The following is a 17,270-nucleotide window of genomic DNA, read 5'->3' on the forward strand; positions in this document are numbered from 1 at the left end:
TGGAGATGGAAGGGAAAAAGAACTCTCTGCACAGAAGCAGCAAGTTCGCGCCCGCTTGGCATCAACCTCCAGCTTGGAAGCGCCTTTGTCTGTTTTGGGGGCGGAGTTCGGTGGAGATGATTGGGCGGCTGGAGGGATCTGCCGCTAGTAAACGAGACCGAGAATCCCTGTAACTATTGTCCAATGAGGGCAGCATAGGGCCAGGCACCCGCCAATAACTGCATTCTGAGTGGCGGAAACATCCCCACTTGTGCAATCCCCACCCTGTGCGGGCTCGAAGCTTGAGTTGGCGCCGAAAAGCTTGCGAGGGGAGATGGAGATTGGAACCCTAAGGCAGCAATAATATTAATCACAGTCTGGAACATCACGCCTTGACCCCTTCGGCGGCAATTTTCTGCTCCTCCCGAGCAAGCCGCACAAACCTCCCCAGCGCCGTGATCGGGAAATACACCCGATACAGCGTGTACGAGATATAGAAATGGTTCGGAAACCCAGTACTTGTAAACTCCCTCTCCGTCCAAACCGCTGCCTCTGCCTCACCATCGCCTTCACTACCGCGCGCCAAAACATCATCCTGCGTCCGCACCAGATGCTCCACCCCCCTCTTCGCAGCCCTGCTTTTAACCCCGTAACCCTCCACAGCCAACAACCCCATAATCGCCCACGCTGTCTGCGACGGCGTCGAGGGCCCGCAGCCCGCGCGCCATGGCTCGCGGTACGAGAGGAGGCTCTCGCCCCAGCCGCCGTCGGAGTTCTGGACCGTCGACAGCCAGCGCGCGGCTGTAGCCATCATGCCCCGGAGCTGCGGGTACGCGGGGTCGTTGACGAAGTATTGCAGGCCGCAGAGAACGAGGCAGGTGCCGTAGATGTAGTTTACGGCCCAGCGGCCGTACCACGCGCCTGTCTGTTCCTGCGTGCGGATGAGGTACGGGATTGCCTTTTGAGTTGAGCATGTGATTGTGCGGAGCATGTATTCGTCTTCAGCCTCGATGTGGTGTTGTGCAAGACGTTTCTCTTGTTTCTCGCTCCGGCTGCTGCGGCTGCTTTCGAGCAGAATCCCCCTCAGCATCCCAAGGCACTCCAGCACCCTGCCTGTCACGTCTGGTGTCGATGGATCACACAGACTATCCATATCGCTGAACGGGATCTTATTCAGAAACAGGTTGTTATTCTCATGATCGAATGCTCCCCACCCGCCGTCGGAATTCTGCATCCCGACAATCCACAGCACGGCCCGCCGCACCGTCTCTGACCTCACGACACCACGCGCACCAGTACGATCATGCGCCAAGAATGCCAGCACCGCCGCAGCCGTATCATCGATATCCGGATACCACGTGTTGTGATACTCGAACGCGAACCCACCCACGGGGATCCCAGGCTGGTACACACGCCAGTCCCCTTCCGCACCGCCATGCTGGTTCTCCGCGGTCCAGGCAATCGCCTCGTCCAGACGCGCGTCGTCCTTGTCCTCGTCGTCGCAGACGCTGCTATCGCGCAGCGCGCGGATCATTAGCACTGTGTCCCACACCGGTGAGATGCAGGCCTGCAGTCTCTTCCCCTTCTGGTCAGTCCACGTGAACCGCTCGATGGCGGCGAGGCCGCGCACGATGGCGTCGTCGCCCAGACTGTACCCCTCTAACAGGAGGGCCTTGATCCCCGCGTGCATCGGCGGGATGATCCCTGCCCAGTCGCCCGCTGGTTCCTGGTGGTCCAGAATCCAGGAGACGCAGCGGCGGCGGGCGAAGCGGCGCGTTGGGGACTGGCGCAGCCCGCCGACATAGTAGAGGGCTTTGTCGATGAGGGTGAAGAGGAATTGCAGCGGGTCGAGCGGGTTTGATGAACCGTAGGGGAGGGACTTGTTGGTCGGGTCGAGCCAGAGCTCGTCAAGGTAGGGGTTTTGGGCGTGGAGACCGTTGGGGAGGGCATAGAGGGGCCTGTGGTGCGCGATGAGCAGCAAGGGGACAACGTTGCTGCGGGCCCACGAGGCGAGCTTGTAGATGTTTATCGGGAAGGACGCCGGGACGAAGATGAATTCCGCGGGCAACTGCGGGATCTGGGTCCACGAGACGAGCCCGAACTCAGCGAAGAAGATGCGCGTGAACATGCGCATTTTCGATAGTCCTCCCTGGGAGAGGATGAAGCTTCGCGCTGCGGAGAGCTCGCGGCTGTCGATGGGCACACCAAGAATCTTCAGCGCGAGATACGCCTCTGCGCTTGTTGACACGTCACCTGGGTGGTTCGGTGCGATCCCCCAGGAGCCGTCGGCCTTTTGCTGCGAGAGAAGCCATTCCGTGTATTGGCTGGCTTCGTCAGCTGGCGGGGTGCGCTGGTAGAGGATGTAGAGGAAGAAGATGTGCTCGCAAGTGACGGTGACGTTGGACTCGAGCTCGCCGCACCAGTGACGGTTGGAGAAGATGGACCAGGCGTAGGCGGTTGCTTTGGTTATTGCAGCCTGCGCTTGGGATTCTAAACTAGAGTTGGACTGGGGGTCCTCAACGTGTTGCAGTTTCTCTGTCAGAACTGCCATGGTTCAAGGGATGAGGATGAGCAACGGATAAGGAGTTTCAATAGCAACAGGAAGGGAAGGGCAAGTCTCAAGAATAATGACAATGCCACTCCAAAAAGCCCTGTATCGGTTCAGTGCAGGAGAATCAGACCACTCGGGGGAAGCAAGTCCTGTCCTTATCACTTCTCCAATCTATTCTCCAAGAAGTACAAGCACCCAGACCGGAAAAATGATTGAATCACCTTGTTTTGCCCCATGTCAGCTTGCTAATATTAAGCCTCGCCAGGGATTGAATCCTCCAAAATCTAGTAACGTCACCATAAGGCGAGCTCCGAAATACTCAACAATACGCTGTGCGGTGTGGACCACAGCTGCATCCGAGTGGGCGTGTCGTGCAGCAGATAGATACTTTGGGCGGGTCCCTGAGTCGTCCGCCGTAATCTGCGCCCTAACGTAGCAGGGTTGCTTCGTGGGGGCCGTATACAGACTTCGGTGCTGGGTCTGTGTAATGGAGTTGTCAGGTTCGTCTTGCGAGTTTGCAAAACAGTAAAATACGGAAGGATGATTGATATCCATCCAAGGTACAGGTATATATAAGTCTGCAGAATCGAGACATGGAGTTCCCGAATCACATCCGCAACTCAACTGAATCTGTCTGAACGTATCGTTAGCCGGCCCTATTCAACTCACAAAGATGTACACCCCTCTCTACATCGCCCTCCTGACGGCACTCCTTCACTACACCCTCACCCTTGCCATTAGCAGCTACCGCACTCACCGCAAGCGTGCAGCCCTAAAGCGAGAGCACAACTGCTCACCCCCTACAACTGAGAACGCCTGGGACATCCTGGGCCTCTTCAAGATCTACACTTCGACAAAGCATCTGCTGAACGAAACCGCGCTTACCAACATCTCCGACCTCTTCACCCGCTACGGCGACACATATGCCTCGCGGATTCTCTCTCAGCGGGTGTACTTTACCTGCGATCCGCGGAATATCCGGCATGTGCTGATCAACCGGTTTGTGGACTTTGATGCCTCGGATGTCCGTGCGCATTTGTTCGCGCCCATCACGCCAGGGGGCATTTTTGCGCTTGATGGCGATGGGTGGAAACGGGCGCGGAGCCTTTACGCGGATATCTTCTCGGCGACGCGGAAGATCTTCGATGTGAAACTGCAAGAAGATTCTTTTAGCGCTTTCGTGAAACTTATTCCGCGTGGCCAGGCCGTCGATCTGCAGCCACTGTTCCTCAAGCTGATTCTTGATGTGAACAGTGCGTTTGCAATGGGTGTTTCTCCAGACACGCTGAGACCAGAGGTGCAGTCGAAGGCGAAGAAGGAGCTGGCGGATTCGCTGATGTATGCGAAGAGAATCATGGCCCGCGATGGGTTCCTCGGCCCGTTGCACTATTTTCTTTCTAGAAAGGACTTTTATACCGCATGTCTGACTGTGAGAGGGTTTGTGGAGGACGTCGTGAGAAAGGAGATTGCTTCACGGGAGCATGAAAAGGGATCGCTCAAGGATAATACCAGCCAGAGCCTCCTCCAGCGCATTCTCGACAACACTGACGACATCGAGGGTGTCCGCGACGCAGTCGTTACCATTCTGATCGCAGGGACGGATTCCGTCGCCAGCATGCTCTCAACGACGTTCTTCCTCCTCGCACGCCACGAGCGCGTGTATGACAAGCTCCGTCAGGAGATCCTCGACACGGTAGGCACCGAGCCACCGACATACGAGACTATCCGCAAAGTCACCTACCTCCGTTACGTTTTCAACGAGGGTACGTACACCGAAATACACTTACAACACAGCGAGAGTCCAAGCTTACATTTCTTGTATCAGCAATGCGCGTCTACCCTCCCGTCCCCTTCAACGCGCGGACCGCGAACACTGACACATACCTGCCCTCTGGTGGTGGGTCCGACGGGTCTTCAGGCGTCCTTATTCGCAAGGGTGAACGAGTCATCTTCTCGAGTTGGGGCAGCCATCGCAGCAGCAGGTCATATGGCGATGACGCGCTCGAATTCCGACCTGAGCGTTGGGAGGGCCTGAAGAGCGAGGCGCTGGGGTATATCCCGTTTAGCGCGGGGCCAAGGGTCTGCTTGGGACGTGAGTGGTCTCTCCCCTTCTGATTTTTTGCAGTTGTTTGTTTCTGAATGGATTTACGAGATCGGTTGATTTTAGCATGCTGATGGTGTCTGGTTGTGTAAAACAGAACAGTATGCGCTCCTCGAAGCCTCGTACGCGACGATCCGCATCATCCAGACCTTTGCGAGAGTCGAGAACAGGGATGTGCGCCCGTGGACGGAGAAGATAGGGTTAAACCTGTCGAATAAGAACGGGGTTCTTGTGGAGATGGTCCCTGCCTAATATTCGTCGGCTCGTATCCAGGAAGGAGGCGGCGATGGAGGCTGAGGTGGGAAGTGGGTTTCCGATGCAACGTGGTCGATATGGATCAATGAAGTGAGCCGTGGCGAACTCGCGACGGAGTACGTTTACGCTGAGGATCCTTGTTGAACACAATGAAAAATGACGTGATTTCAACTCTCCAATCCAATCACAGTCGCTAGAGTCTTCGGAAAGTCCGCGTCAGCCGCAGATAAGCTGTGATCTGCAGGCTAGCCTCGCAAGGTGCCGCTGGATCTCACTTCCCATTCGTGCGCACCTTTGCACAAGCCTCGCCCAGCTCACCCAAGCTTCAGTAAGCCTTGTAGGTCCTTGGCGCAAGATTAGCCATCCCAGGATACGCTCACGCCGCAGGACCGACAGCCCATCCTCGTGTTCTATTTTGGCCCCCAACACTTGGTCAGGGAAACCAAACAGAGTCATTTGCACGAAGTGCGTCAGGGTCGGAGTGAAAGACGGAGTGAGATTGTGAACGAGAGCGAAAGCGATACCGAGTATCCCTGTCGATATCCAGGCGGATTGACCTTAACACCGGAGGGGAAGTGATGAGCACAGCATGTTCTGGACGAACTTGCTTACTGCAGGTGCTTCGGCTCATGTCAGCCAGTGTCTGAATGAAAACGAAAGATGTAAATACCAGTATAAAAGTAGCGCAGGACCCGTTCAGTGTGTGATGTCGCACTGCATAGTCAAGTTCAGAACTATCCTATCACCAAGAGGCCCATTCCAGATCACACGATGCCAACCGCCGAAAAGCAGACGGCGATTACAAACGCCGAAATCCTCGCTGACCTTCAGGTCTATAAGCCGGTTAGAGACTCAGAACGCAATGTCTGGGCATTCTGGGACAAGGGCCTCTCAAGCAGTCCCGGATGGAACCAGCGCAACGTCATCAGCTGGGTTCGACGACTTGGTCCTTCCTGGACAGTCCGAGTCTTGGATCTCGTCGAGGGATCGCCCTCACATGTTTCTCGGTACATTCCCCGCGAGATGCTCCCCGATGTCTTCTGGGATCGAAAGATGACAGGGCCGCATGTGGGACAGCATAGCTCGGACCTTGTTCGGCTGCCGCTGCTATACCTCTATGGTGGTGTATGGCTCGACGTTGGGATGTTTCTTTTCCGGGGCTTGGATGATCTCTGCTGGAACAAGCTGGAGGATCCTGAAACTCCATACGAGGTAGCTGCGTTCAAGGTCTCAATGGGTCCCGAGATCTCGATGCTGTTCAACGGGTATATTGCCGCGCGGAAAGGGAGCTTGTGCATCAAATATTGGCACGACATCTTCCATACCGTGTGGCAGGGGGCCACTAGTTGCGAGGGGATGAATGCACACCCGCTGTTGAGGCACTTGCCAGAATATGAGCCTCCTTCGCGAAATGGGAAGAGGCCGCCGTTCATGTATGCGCAATTTGCGGATTATCTCGCCCAGGTATTCTGCCTAGAACGACTCAGGCATCTCACCGATCCAAGTACCGGGTGGGATGGACCGCAGTTCTTTGACGAAAAGGTGCTGCTGTTTGACTGCGTGACCCAGGCGTATTGGGCCCAGAGATTGACGGACTGGAATGGGCGCAAGCAATACGAGTTACTGAATCTGCCTCGAAGCGGTCTCGAGACGGGTGATGAGAAGGCCAAAGAAGCAGAAGCACTTATTCAAGGTGTTCTGGGTACGTCGTCGACGATGAAAGTATCCCATGGCCTTGTCACAGCGGGCCGCGAATATCTGGCCGAGATCTGGGACAAGCCAGAGAACTCCGACGCAGATATACGACCAGGAACATTTGCAGCCTACCTGCGAGACGCAAGTGAGACGTTTGAGCAAACCAAGGAATTGGTACCACTAAAAATGCCTGTTATGGAGAAGGCAGTGCTTCGGGCGGGAATAACGGAGGCGAGTGAATAGAATGAGGTTAGGGATGTGTGCGCGTTCGGCACCGCAATGCCACCAAGTCAAGCGGCCAGGACATCAGAGATTCCCACTGTGGTGTAAGCATATCCTTAATGGCAAGAATGTCTCTATGTCCCGTACGCCCGATCCACCATGTGTCGCTCAATGTCGCCGATAACGCGAGAAAGTGAGCTAGAATAACCAATGCAAGCGGTCTTTTTTCTTGGAGAAGATGAATGAAGTCGATCGTAACAAACAATGGGAACACCATGAGCCGGCGACAGGTAACTTGTGGGTGCTCTTTCGCTTCTATTGCCAGCCAAGTGGTATTTATATATGCGATGGCCTTCTTGTATGCGTCCATGGAAGCTCGTTCTTCGTCAGGGATCGTCGGCAGAAGGAATGAAAAATATCCAGTTTCTAGAGCTGCTGGTTCAGGTGAAGGAAAAGTATCAACTATGGACCATATTTTGGCTGAACGGCAATCCCTGATGGAGTCTAAGGCAGCATCGAACACCGATACTGAGCCGCGGACCAGGTGCATCCATTCGAAGGGCGGCTCATAGGGTTCAAGAGGGCGATCCTGCAAAGTAGCAAATACGTCGACCAACAGAAGAATACTGGTAAAGCACACTGCATCTGCAATCTGCGGATTCATTTTCCCAACAGAGAGTCTATGTTCGCGTAGAGCCTGCTCAAGGTAGACTCTGTGAACACCCTGCAGTCTCGTCTCGCCTGACTCAGACCTAGAAATATGCAGGGCAGAAATGGCAAAAATAGCATGCTGGAGCGGCTTGTAGGTAAATGCGAGTCTAGGTACGTCAACGGACCAGCAGTGCTTGATGGTCGGCAGGTGGGTCCCAGGCATGGTGCCGCTTGTGTCTATAGTAAAATGATGCAGCAGACGCAACTCTAAAGGATGTTCTGGTCGAGCCTCGGCTGAAACGGATGGGCCAGGTTGTATCCATGTTGGGAGAGGAACAGCTCCCTCATGCCTGTCATAGATACAGGGGACGCCATGTCGATGACAGTCGCGACACACAGGCCGGTTCTCGTCGCACTTTCCTGGTCAGTGCCGCAACGAAAACAAAACAATAGGCTCGTTACTCACTTTGACTCGGCGCGCACGGCACCGTTGGCATCCGTTCCGGGACTTGCGGTGGGCCAGGCGTGGTCCCCTGCGTTGTGGTTCACGATTGACCAAGTCGCCGTCACTCTGAATGGCGCTGACGTCGGGCTGACATGGGGATGAGGTGGAGGACTTGTTGGATAACCCCTGCGTCATGGTGTTACAGCATCCGTCTGCCACGTGTGATACAGGGAATCACAGTTGAAGGCAACCCCTCCCAAGTGCTGTATGTTGGACACATCCACTAAGCCTGATTAGGAGGGGAATTGTCACGTGCTGCTAGGAGAGGAGATTACGTCACTTTGATGTCTGAATCCTCAGGCATCAATAGCCATACAGCACCGTCCACCATCCCCCAACGCGTCCAAGGCTCCTTCTTTCAACTTCCCCCGGGGCCGCTCGTCGCAACTGCCGTGATTGCTGCGCCCGAACCCGTACCTGTGTTTCCTGGGGCTTTGACTGGATGCATAGCTGATTTTCTGAGCTGAGCAATCGGATCATCGATCGCTGTCGCCATGTTGGGAGGATGAGGGGAACCAGCGCGCCGGACGTTCGAGAATGTGGATACGAAGTCTTCTGCACTTCAGATGTGATACAGTCAAGAATACAAGGAAATCAGTCGATGGAGCTGTCTTTCCCACTCCTGAGTGTTTTCAGCGTCGGCAGGATCTGTCCGACTGACACTGAATCCCGCATTGCTCGAGAAGCCTACGAACGGAGACCCATCGCCCCAGTTACAGAGGTCTAGGTCGTGGCAATTTCGGCAAACTAATACCATAGACTCGGACCTCCCAGGATCTTTAAGACGCTTTCGACATGCATTGCACTGCATCGAGTATCGGAGGTCATCTTCGTTGACTCCCAACTTGGCCGCCTGCGTGAAAACGGCACGCGCTGCGTCACCGTCGCCTAGATAAACTAGGCATTTGGCGAGCTTATAGTAATCCCAAGTCTGGCCATTCAGAATCCCAGTTGCGAAACCGACCACGTTTCCCTTGAGCGTTGCTATTTGAATCGCTTCCTCGGTGGGAGCGTAAGTGATGTCCGAGCAACTCCGCAGCAGTCTATTCAACACCGCTCCGTCGTCAGACGCCCAATCGATAGGTGTACGACCGTAGTGGTCCAAAATAAGGGGATCGGCGCCGTGAGCCAAAAGGAGCTCCGCAATCTCGAGATGCCTGTTTGCAATCGCGGCATGTAGCGGGGAATATCCTTGGCTTCCATGTGCGATCTCGACGCCTCGCTCGATTAGCATCTCGACCAACGATAGATGGCCGCCCTCGGCTGCCATTTCCAACACTGTTCGACCGGATCGCGATCTCACAAGATAGTCGACTTCTGTTTCTTCGTGTTTACTGAGGATCGCCTTGAAAACTAAAGTGTTGCTTGACAAGGTCGCGAAGTGTAACGGGATGCGGCCGTCGTCATCTGTGGCAGATATGTCGGCACCAGCATCGAGAAGCATCTTGACAATGGCCACAGAGTTATTGGCGGCGGCGGCGTGTAGCGGAGTCCTTCCGAATTTATCTCGTGTGCAAATATCCGCTCCACACTGAAGGAATATGGAGGCTGCTCTTGCGTTGGATACCGCAACTGCCAGAAGCAGCGGTGTGTTTCCTTTGTCGTCAGCGGTCGAAAGTGAGGCGCCGGCTGCAAGAAAGGTTTCGAACAGATCGTACCTTTTCAAGCAGACCAGCGTGTGTAGTGCGGTTAACCCACCCCTTCCTCTTTTGTTGGCGTCTGCTCCCGAATCGAGAAGCGTTTGGATGACCTCTGGTGGACTGAATTCTTCTAGTGCGATCTGGAGCGGCGTACGGCCATCACTGGTAGGCTGGTTAATATCGGCACCATACTTCTGGAAAAGCCGAACGGTAACGCTGTGTCCGGACTGGTTCGGAGACATCGTGCTCGAGAATCTCTTCGCAGCTGCATGGGTATCAGCGCCAGAATCAAGCAGGAACTGGGCCACCTCGTTTCGTCCATGAGCGCTTGTTTTCTGCAGCGCTATCTTGCTCTCGGTTCCCGCCTGAATGAATAACTGAATTGCTTCCCAATGATTGTTTTGTGTGGCGACAATTAAAGGATGATTGGACCTGCGGTGCACGGGGGGAACCGTCGCTCCGTATCTGAGCAGCAGCCGGATCATATCGCAATTACCGGCTTTGGCAGCCTCATAGAGCAACGTCTCGTCTCTTGCGAGGTCGAGCCACGATCCCCCATCCAATCCATTGACTGCGCTCGAGTCTTTGGGCTTCACGCCAGCGTATTCCAGCATGAAACGAACGATGTGCAAGTGACCGAAGTAGACTGCGCGACAAAGTGCACGCTTATACTGTAATTGTCCGGATGATGTATTTGCATTCGTCACATTTAGCAGCAAACGCAACACGCCCTCGTGTCCGTGTCGCGCAGCAATAACTAGCGGAAACTCCTCATCTCTCGCGGTCTGCGAAGTATCTGCACCAGCATCGATAAGTAGGCGCACTACGTCTGTATGCCCTCCTCCGACAGCATAGTGGAGTGCTGAAAACCCATCGAGGAGCTTGCTGACTTCTGCGCCTGCGTCCACGAGCTTCCGGATCACCGATAACCTCCCGTTCTCCGCTGCCCAAGTTAAGGGGGACCTCCGACGAAATCTGTCGATGAATGTAAACGCGGCCGCAAGACGGTAAAATTCCCAGTTCAAGAGGTTGGCCAGATGACGGCAGGTTTGCATGAGAGAGTTGAGGGCCTTGATCTGGAGGTATTCGGCTATCGACAGGAGGATCTCCGTGGGAAGGCGCACAAGCGACAGGCGCGGCGAATATGCCGACGGCATACTTGACTTCGGATCGAGGCCTGTGTTGAATGACGGAAGGGTGTTTGCTTCTCTGTCCTTGAGTTGAAGGACTGGGGTGGTTGTCTGGCGCGGGGAGATACGAGAACATCGGGCCACGACAGCCCGTCAAACTGTGATGTGATTGGGCAGGTAATCCTCATCCAACAGCTGCAGATCCGGGACGGAACACTGCCAAATTCGAGTCCGAAACACCGTCGGGGGCAAACAAGTCCTCATCCTGTCGGCGCCGGTCGCCTTTCGCGCGGACTGGCTGATCGAACCTACCTGTAATGTCGTGGTAGCCTGATACTGATATGCTTCAGTGTCCAAAGCCTGCAATTCCTCAAGCATTCACGTCGCGGCCGATAGTCTGTCACATTGGCTTTCCCGGAGTTTACTCCCGACAGACTTTGGGCTCGTGATAGTGACCTCATACGGTGGTACGGCCACCACCGGAAGGCTGCACGCATTCGCCGCCCTGGATGATGGTTAACTGGGGCCTTGATTTCTTGGCTATGATTGTGACTGGACCAGGCTTCCTTTCGCCTGTCGTCGCCCTGGACTCGGAGAAAACGGCCGTTGAGTGGATAACTCGAGACCACCTTCAAAACAATGCTCCTTTGCCTGCAAGTGGTGTATCAGCTCCTCTGAAGCCGACCGCGACCCGATTTCTCGAGAAGAACTCTACATTCGAGAATATGGAATTGTTTCCGCGTTGCTATATTTGCGCGTCGTACGTTGATGATGAAGGGAACCCCAGGCTTCGGCCGCGTGTCTGCCGAGGGGAGGAGATGATGGCGGATAAACGATTCTGGCGTAACGATCAATGGTGGCGCTACTACCGCTTGAGTAAGTGGAGCCTCATGATAAGACAGGACCAAGGAATTGATGACTATCCCTAGTTCTATGCCACCCGAAAAAGCAGCTTTGTCAACTGTCTGGCATAGCGTTCTTCCGCAAAGAGGATGTCTATAGGGGCATGCTTCGAGCCCCATGGAATAAAGACACAGGCATTATTCTGTCTGATCGGATGGGACGAAGGCGCCTCGCGAGAGCACGCATCCACGAAAGTTGTGAACCTCCTCCTGAGGACCTTCTGACTGGATTTCTCGTCCACGCTCGCTGCTGGGATCTGCTGTGCACCCACAAAATCTGGCGGCTCGCGGACGGCAATATGGATGTTATATTGGGTGCCCTGCGCCGCAAGAGTGCGAGAGATTGGACGGAGCCAGACGACTCCGGAGCCTGGGCCGTGGAGACTGAGCATGGGGGTAGGAAAAGCCCTCCCCGCCCGAACTAGGGGCATTACGGGTACATTCCTAGGCCGTCTTCCGACAGAAGTACTGGTCATGGTAGCGGACCATCTCGCCAGCCAGGATGCCTCTGCCGTCCAGAAGGCAATCGGCTGCTACCTTGGAGATACGTATTGGCGTTCCCGGACCCCAAGTGATATTTTTCACGAGGTCAGGGCGTTGTATGAGGAAACGCTTGACTGGGAGTACTTGTGCAATGAGCTGGAACGCTTTAAAGCGTACTGGGATGATGAATTGCAGGCTCGGCAGTGGGTTCTGGAGCAACTGGATGAGATAGCGGAACTTATGGATGTGACAAACTCTTGTGAATGATTGTATTACTGCTCTAAAAACTGGTCGACGGCTGAAGGTCAGTACTAGTGGTTCTGTTTAATGTATTCCAAAGCCGCTCTGACCTTCTCCGCCCCGTCCCTGACGTGGTACACTTGCCTTCGGATTCTCAGCAATGTGGTGCGGCCCGAGTTTCGATTATATTGGTAGAATTTGACAAGCCTGCTAATTGCGATGACACCGTACAAGTGTTGATTGCGGCCGGTCCTTGCTAGGGCACCCAGGTATCTCTGCGACTGGCCCTTGCCCTTCCGCCATTGTGCTTTTCCATATTCGCCGCCTGCCTTCTTTGTTTGGACTACTAGAAACGATGCGCGTTCTAATATTCCCTTTGCATTCGGCCGGTATTGTGATACGCTGATATCCGTGTCGCCGCGAGTGTTACGATACTGGGGCGAGAGGACGTATCCCTGCTCAACAGGGAAAGCCTGGTTGAGAATGAAACACCACATGGTGCTGACACAATCCTCGGGATTTGATTTCACCACCTCAGCGCAGGAGCTTTTGAATCCATCCATGGAGGCTGCCAGGGTTGTTTGATGCTAGCTATCAATTAGTATAATGCTAGCTATCAATTAGTATACGTCTATCCACGCTGCTACGGCAATACTTACGTGTCGTCATGGTCACAAAGAGAGAGGACCAAGGATGGAACAAAGCACGGGGGTAGCCAGTGTGCGCGTTCTCTGGACGTGCAGGTCGACTGGGATATCTGGTGACAACTTTCCTCTGTTACTTCTGTTTTATTCGCTCCTTTTGTGAGGAGGGCCTGGCAAAGATCTATGGGCCATGGAGGTGAGGAATCAGAGGGATGAAAGCGGAGGAAGAATCTGAGTTGCGAACTAACGCCTATCTAGGGATATTTATACCTGTGAGGAGGCCTGGGATAGACTTCACATTGATCATATTAGGAAGGGGCAATTGAATGAACGAGGGAAAACAAAAGAACTTTTCAGATCGATACTAAGTTGATCCTTCGCCAGCGATCTCTCACCAATTGACAAGATCACTCTCAGGGTGATGCTCCTTCCGTACTCGTGTTCGCCGTTTGATCCGTGTTTGATCTAATTATTTACCATGGCCAGTGTCGGCGTGGGAGCAGCCCCATACAATTAGTGTGGAGGGTTCCCAAGATTAAACACCACATTCAGTCTTGTATGGTATCAGAATGACATCAGAAGTGGTCTGTCTCATCGCTTGCAGTTGCCAGTTTTCTAGCCCATTACTCGGTCACCGTGCCGCTTGTTACAAATGGAGAGCACTCAGTGTATTCACACTTTATCTGGCTTACCAAAAGCCGTGTTATACTGACAACACAATCTTGCCGCGCCCCGTGAACCTCCCGTTGCCATGCTCGTATGCCTCCCTCGCGTTGGCCAGAGGGTACGTTTGGAGCACAAAAACACGCAGAATCCCCAAGTTCGCGAAACGGGTCAGCGTATCAAGGCCTGCGTGGGTGCCTTCGACGATGAAGAAAAGTGCCTTGACGCCGTCCCTGTGTATCCCTTGCTTGGTATGCTCTTCGACGAAGTTGAAGCTGCTCGAGTCAACCGAGATGAGTATCCCGTCGCTCTTCACAGCATTCCACGCATTGACAAGTGGCTCTCCGCCCACGCAGTCGATGACAAGGTCATACGAATCCTGTTTCTCCTTCAAAGAGCCATACTCGATCGTCTCGTCAGCCCCAAGGGAGAGGAGAAACTCCTCATTGCGCGCCTTGCCACTCGTCGCAGCCGTAACATGGAGCCCGGCAAGTCTCGCAAGCTGAACCAGGTACACACCAACGCCCCCGGAAGCACCCGTGATAAGAACCTTATTCGCATTCGGATTGGGACTGTCTTTTGACTGATTCCGGAGGATCTCCTCGTCATCCGTTGGGACGGAGACACCACCGTGGACAAACAGCGCTTCGAAGGCCGTCTGTCCGCTCAATGGCACAGCAGCGGCTTCCTCCCAGCTCAACCCTTCCGGCTTGAGTGCAATCTCGCTCTCAAGGACGAGAGCGTACTCGGCCCAGGTCGCCGGGTGGTCTGCAGTGGCCATTCCGAACACTTCATCGCCCGGCTTGAATTTCGAGGAGCCCGCGGAGAAGACCTCGACGACGGTGCCGGAGAGGTCGTTGCCCGGTGTGATGTACTCGTGTGCATATGTCTCGGGCCATGCGAGGGTATCGCGGATGACGGTGGAGGCCTTGATCTTGACGAGGATTTGTCCCTCCTTGGTGGGGTGGGGGATGGGGATGGTGTCGAGGTGCAGGGCTGAGACGGGGGCTGGGTTTGTAGGGGAGTACGGGGGTTGGCCCTGGGGCGCGGGATGGACTCGAATTGCTTGCATTTTGTACTTGCAGATGATTTTCGGTTGATTCTCTCGTCGATGCTCTTCAGCTTATATATATACATAGATCGTGAATACGAGTCGGCGATCAACGGGAATCATTAGCCGACTGCTGAATGACGTGATCGAGCCCCTCACTCTCTCCAGTGACAAATCGCTTTCTCTTCCTCTCAATTCTCGAAGAAACCTCCGCGATGGCGCAATCACCACGTTTCTCACGATATTGCGTGATTACAGCTTAATCCAACGACCCATCCACTCATGCACGATCTGCTTCGCTTCATCGACGAGCCCCAGATCGAGGAGCAACTGCGTCGTCCCGCGCACCGCCGAGTCCAGCGCTGAGAAGATCCACGCATGAGTGTAGCTCGTGTGCTCGCCGATGAAAATCGTCTTGAATTCAGTCTGGTAGTATGCGGGGAGGTACAGGTCTTGTTGCCCGACCAAGGGGGACGCCCACGCGCCTGCCTGGTGTTCGTCCATCTCCCAGCATTGCCGGTTGTATATTCCTATTTCCGTCAGCCCGGGGAGAGATTACAAAAAAAAAAAAAAAAGGCTGGACGATGACATACCAGTGAATTGCTCTGCAGCGATCGGCCCGTGGAATTCGACCATCGCGCGCTGCACGATGCCCACGTAGTCCTCTGGACTGAGTGCCCCGATGGACCGTGCCGGTGTCCCGCTCGTATACGACGCCAGAACGACGCCCGGTCCGGTCCCGTTAATATTGAATGAGGGGTAGCAGACTGATCCCACGCCGGGGACGTCCACGGACCCGCAGCCACCGAAGATCGGCTTCTCCTGGTGTTCCCAGAACCGCGTCTCATAGAGCAAGGAGAGTTTGCAGGAGGGGTCGTAGTTCATCGTTGAGATCGCGCGGCTCAGCAGTGACGAATACCGCGGCAGGTCCCACAGACGGACTTTACTGAAGGGGGTTGCGACGACCGCGTAGTCGTATTCCTCACTTTCCGGCGTCATCTGCAGCGGATCCTCACGCCAGTTCACGGCGATCTTACCCGTTGTCTCGTTGAAGGTCAGCCCTTGGACCTTGCGGCCGAAGGTCGTCTTGTCCTTGATATGCGGGTAGAACGCGCGAGGGAGGGACTCAAGGCCCTTGTCGATAGTCCGCCAGTGCGTGGCGGAGAAATACACATTGTCATACATCTCCCCCCATATCGGCGACGATTCCGCCCCGGCAACATAATCCGTGACATTTGCATCATATCCAAGGGCATACTTGAGATACGCCGCCTCAGACCAGTGGAACAGCCCGTGCTCCACGGCCGCCTTGTGCGCGCGGTAGACATTCGTCGCGAATTGCTTCATAGACAACTCGTCGTCCTTGATGTAATTCTCATATGCAGCCTCAGCCTCCTCAACGAGCGTATCGTTCGGCGACGCGGCGGTGTACACGAGCCCAGGGTCAGCGGCGACCTCGCCGGCTGTCGGGATTCGGCCGTTTGCAAGACGATTCCCGCCCGCGGACGCAGGGACATTCAAGCTCTGCTGCACGAACTGAATGAACTCGACCTTCAATTCCGGGTTCCGCTTGCGATTCAGCTTATTCAGTGTATCCGCAAGCTGAAATACCATCTTGTGGTCCTGGATCTCCAGCGTCTCGTTCTGCTCGGCGTACGTAATCGACACAGGGAAGCGCATGGGCCCCATCTCCTGATACTGATACTGCTCCGGGGAAGTGCCATTAAGATACTGCGTCCTGATCCTGCCGCCGACGCGCTGCGACGACTCGATAATGTGCCAGTTGTGCATCCCCACGGAGCTGAGGAGCAGGCTCGTCATGAGCCCGGACATGCCGCCGCCGACGATTACCACGGAGGAGTTTTTCGCCTTCGACACGACGCACGGCTCTGGTTCTTTGGCTCGCATGTATGCGATCCCGTCGAACCATGGGCCCATTGCGTCGGCGTAGTCTGCTATCGGGATGCTTTCGCGGCGGAAGACGGGGGCGGAGATTGCGATGGGCGCTGAGCGTCCGACCAGGGCGGAGGAATCTGAGAAGGCGTGAAGACAGTTGAGGTGTGGTGCGTCTGGGGGTGTGATCCAGACGAGGCGCTCGGGGCGGGCATCGCGCTTGACGAGGAACTTGCCTAGGTCGTGGTGGTGTGAGGTTGTACCTGTGGTTGCGGTGTCGCAGTCGCCGTAGACGACGTGGAGGTCGCCTTCGAAGGTGTCGTCGAGGAAGTCGAGGTGGATGTTGTGCAGCGAGTCTGCGGTGATTTCTGGGACGCGGAATTGCACGATCTCCGCGCGTTTCTGGATGCTTGCGCCTGCCCCTACATGGGATAGGGCCAGGGCGATGGAGGTGTGCCGTATATACCTCATATTCAGCACTCTACTCCGGAACTGTTGGGAACGGAAGACACCTTTTTCAAGTGATCAATCCTGGGGTGGGCTGACAACCCTACTTATGCACCTCCTCAATCTCACCGTAATCTCCATAATCAACCACATTGACAACACGGCCAAGATAACTACCAGGTGCTTATTTACGTAAATAACTAATCATTATTGTCCCA

General features: G+C 54.9%; 8 protein-coding genes across 8 annotated transcripts; 3 read left to right on the forward strand and 5 right to left on the reverse strand.

Annotated features, from left to right (window-relative positions):
- Positions 1-81: 81 nt before the first annotated feature.
- Positions 82-2,866, reverse strand: BJX67DRAFT_242232 (squalene hopane cyclase afumA). Its single transcript, XM_071026116.1, has one exon. The coding sequence runs from the start codon at positions 2,528-2,530 to the stop codon at positions 365-367; it is 2,166 nt and encodes a 721-aa protein (XP_070889531.1). The 5' UTR covers positions 2,531-2,866; the 3' UTR covers positions 82-364.
- A 337-nt stretch (positions 2,867-3,203) lies between these two features.
- Positions 3,204-4,883, forward strand: BJX67DRAFT_377909 (cytochrome P450 monooxygenase afumB; the record flags this gene model as incomplete). The annotated part of the gene is made up of 3 exons (XM_071032228.1): positions 3,204-4,293; positions 4,356-4,622; positions 4,729-4,883. 3 exons carry the CDS (start codon positions 3,204-3,206, stop codon positions 4,881-4,883), a joined length of 1,512 nt encoding a protein of 503 aa, XP_070889532.1.
- Positions 4,884-5,515: 632 nt separating this feature from the next.
- Positions 5,516-6,935, forward strand: BJX67DRAFT_242306 (glycosyltransferase). The gene has a single exon (XM_071026117.1). The coding sequence runs from the start codon at positions 5,658-5,660 to the stop codon at positions 6,822-6,824; it is 1,167 nt and encodes a 388-aa protein (XP_070889533.1). The 5' UTR covers positions 5,516-5,657; the 3' UTR covers positions 6,825-6,935.
- BJX67DRAFT_242196 (Zn(II)2Cys6 transcription factor) lies at positions 6,388-8,315 on the reverse strand. Its single transcript, XM_071026115.1, has 2 exons — positions 7,921-8,315; positions 6,388-7,869 (listed from the first exon to the last, which is right to left on the reverse strand). The coding sequence occupies exons 1-2, from the start codon at positions 8,092-8,094 to the stop codon at positions 6,832-6,834; spliced, it is 1,212 nt and encodes a 403-aa protein (XP_070889534.1). The 5' UTR covers positions 8,095-8,315; the 3' UTR covers positions 6,388-6,831.
- On the reverse strand, positions 8,316-10,887 carry BJX67DRAFT_242195 (ankyrin repeat domain-containing protein). The gene has a single exon (XM_071026114.1). It carries the CDS (start codon positions 10,754-10,756, stop codon positions 8,537-8,539), a length of 2,220 nt encoding a protein of 739 aa, XP_070889535.1. The 5' UTR covers positions 10,757-10,887; the 3' UTR covers positions 8,316-8,536.
- A 354-nt stretch (positions 10,888-11,241) lies between these two features.
- BJX67DRAFT_377912 (uncharacterized protein) lies at positions 11,242-12,381 on the forward strand (the record flags this gene model as incomplete). Its single annotated transcript, XM_071032229.1, has 3 exons — positions 11,242-11,605; positions 11,659-12,027; positions 12,080-12,381. 3 exons carry the CDS (start codon positions 11,242-11,244, stop codon positions 12,379-12,381), a joined length of 1,035 nt encoding a protein of 344 aa, XP_070889536.1.
- Positions 12,382-13,701: 1,320 nt separating this feature from the next.
- Positions 13,702-14,733, reverse strand: BJX67DRAFT_377913 (NADP-dependent oxidoreductase; the record flags this gene model as incomplete). The annotated part of the gene is made up of 1 exon (XM_071032230.1): positions 13,702-14,733. The coding sequence occupies one exon, from the start codon at positions 14,731-14,733 to the stop codon at positions 13,702-13,704; it is 1,032 nt and encodes a 343-aa protein (XP_070889537.1).
- A 17-nt stretch (positions 14,734-14,750) lies between these two features.
- On the reverse strand, positions 14,751-17,220 carry BJX67DRAFT_344100 (flavin monoamine oxidase family protein). The gene is made up of 2 exons (XM_071028216.1): positions 15,306-17,220; positions 14,751-15,242 (listed from the first exon to the last, which is right to left on the reverse strand). The coding sequence occupies exons 1-2, from the start codon at positions 17,074-17,076 to the stop codon at positions 14,965-14,967; spliced, it is 2,049 nt and encodes a 682-aa protein (XP_070889538.1). The 5' UTR covers positions 17,077-17,220; the 3' UTR covers positions 14,751-14,964.
- Between the last annotated feature and the right edge of the window lie 50 nt (positions 17,221-17,270).

This window comes from Aspergillus lucknowensis, assembly GCF_044049455.1.
Source record: "Aspergillus lucknowensis strain CBS 449.75 chromosome Unknown BJX67scaffold_5, whole genome shotgun sequence".
NCBI classification, from domain to species: Eukaryota; Fungi; Ascomycota; class Eurotiomycetes; order Eurotiales; family Aspergillaceae; genus Aspergillus; species Aspergillus lucknowensis.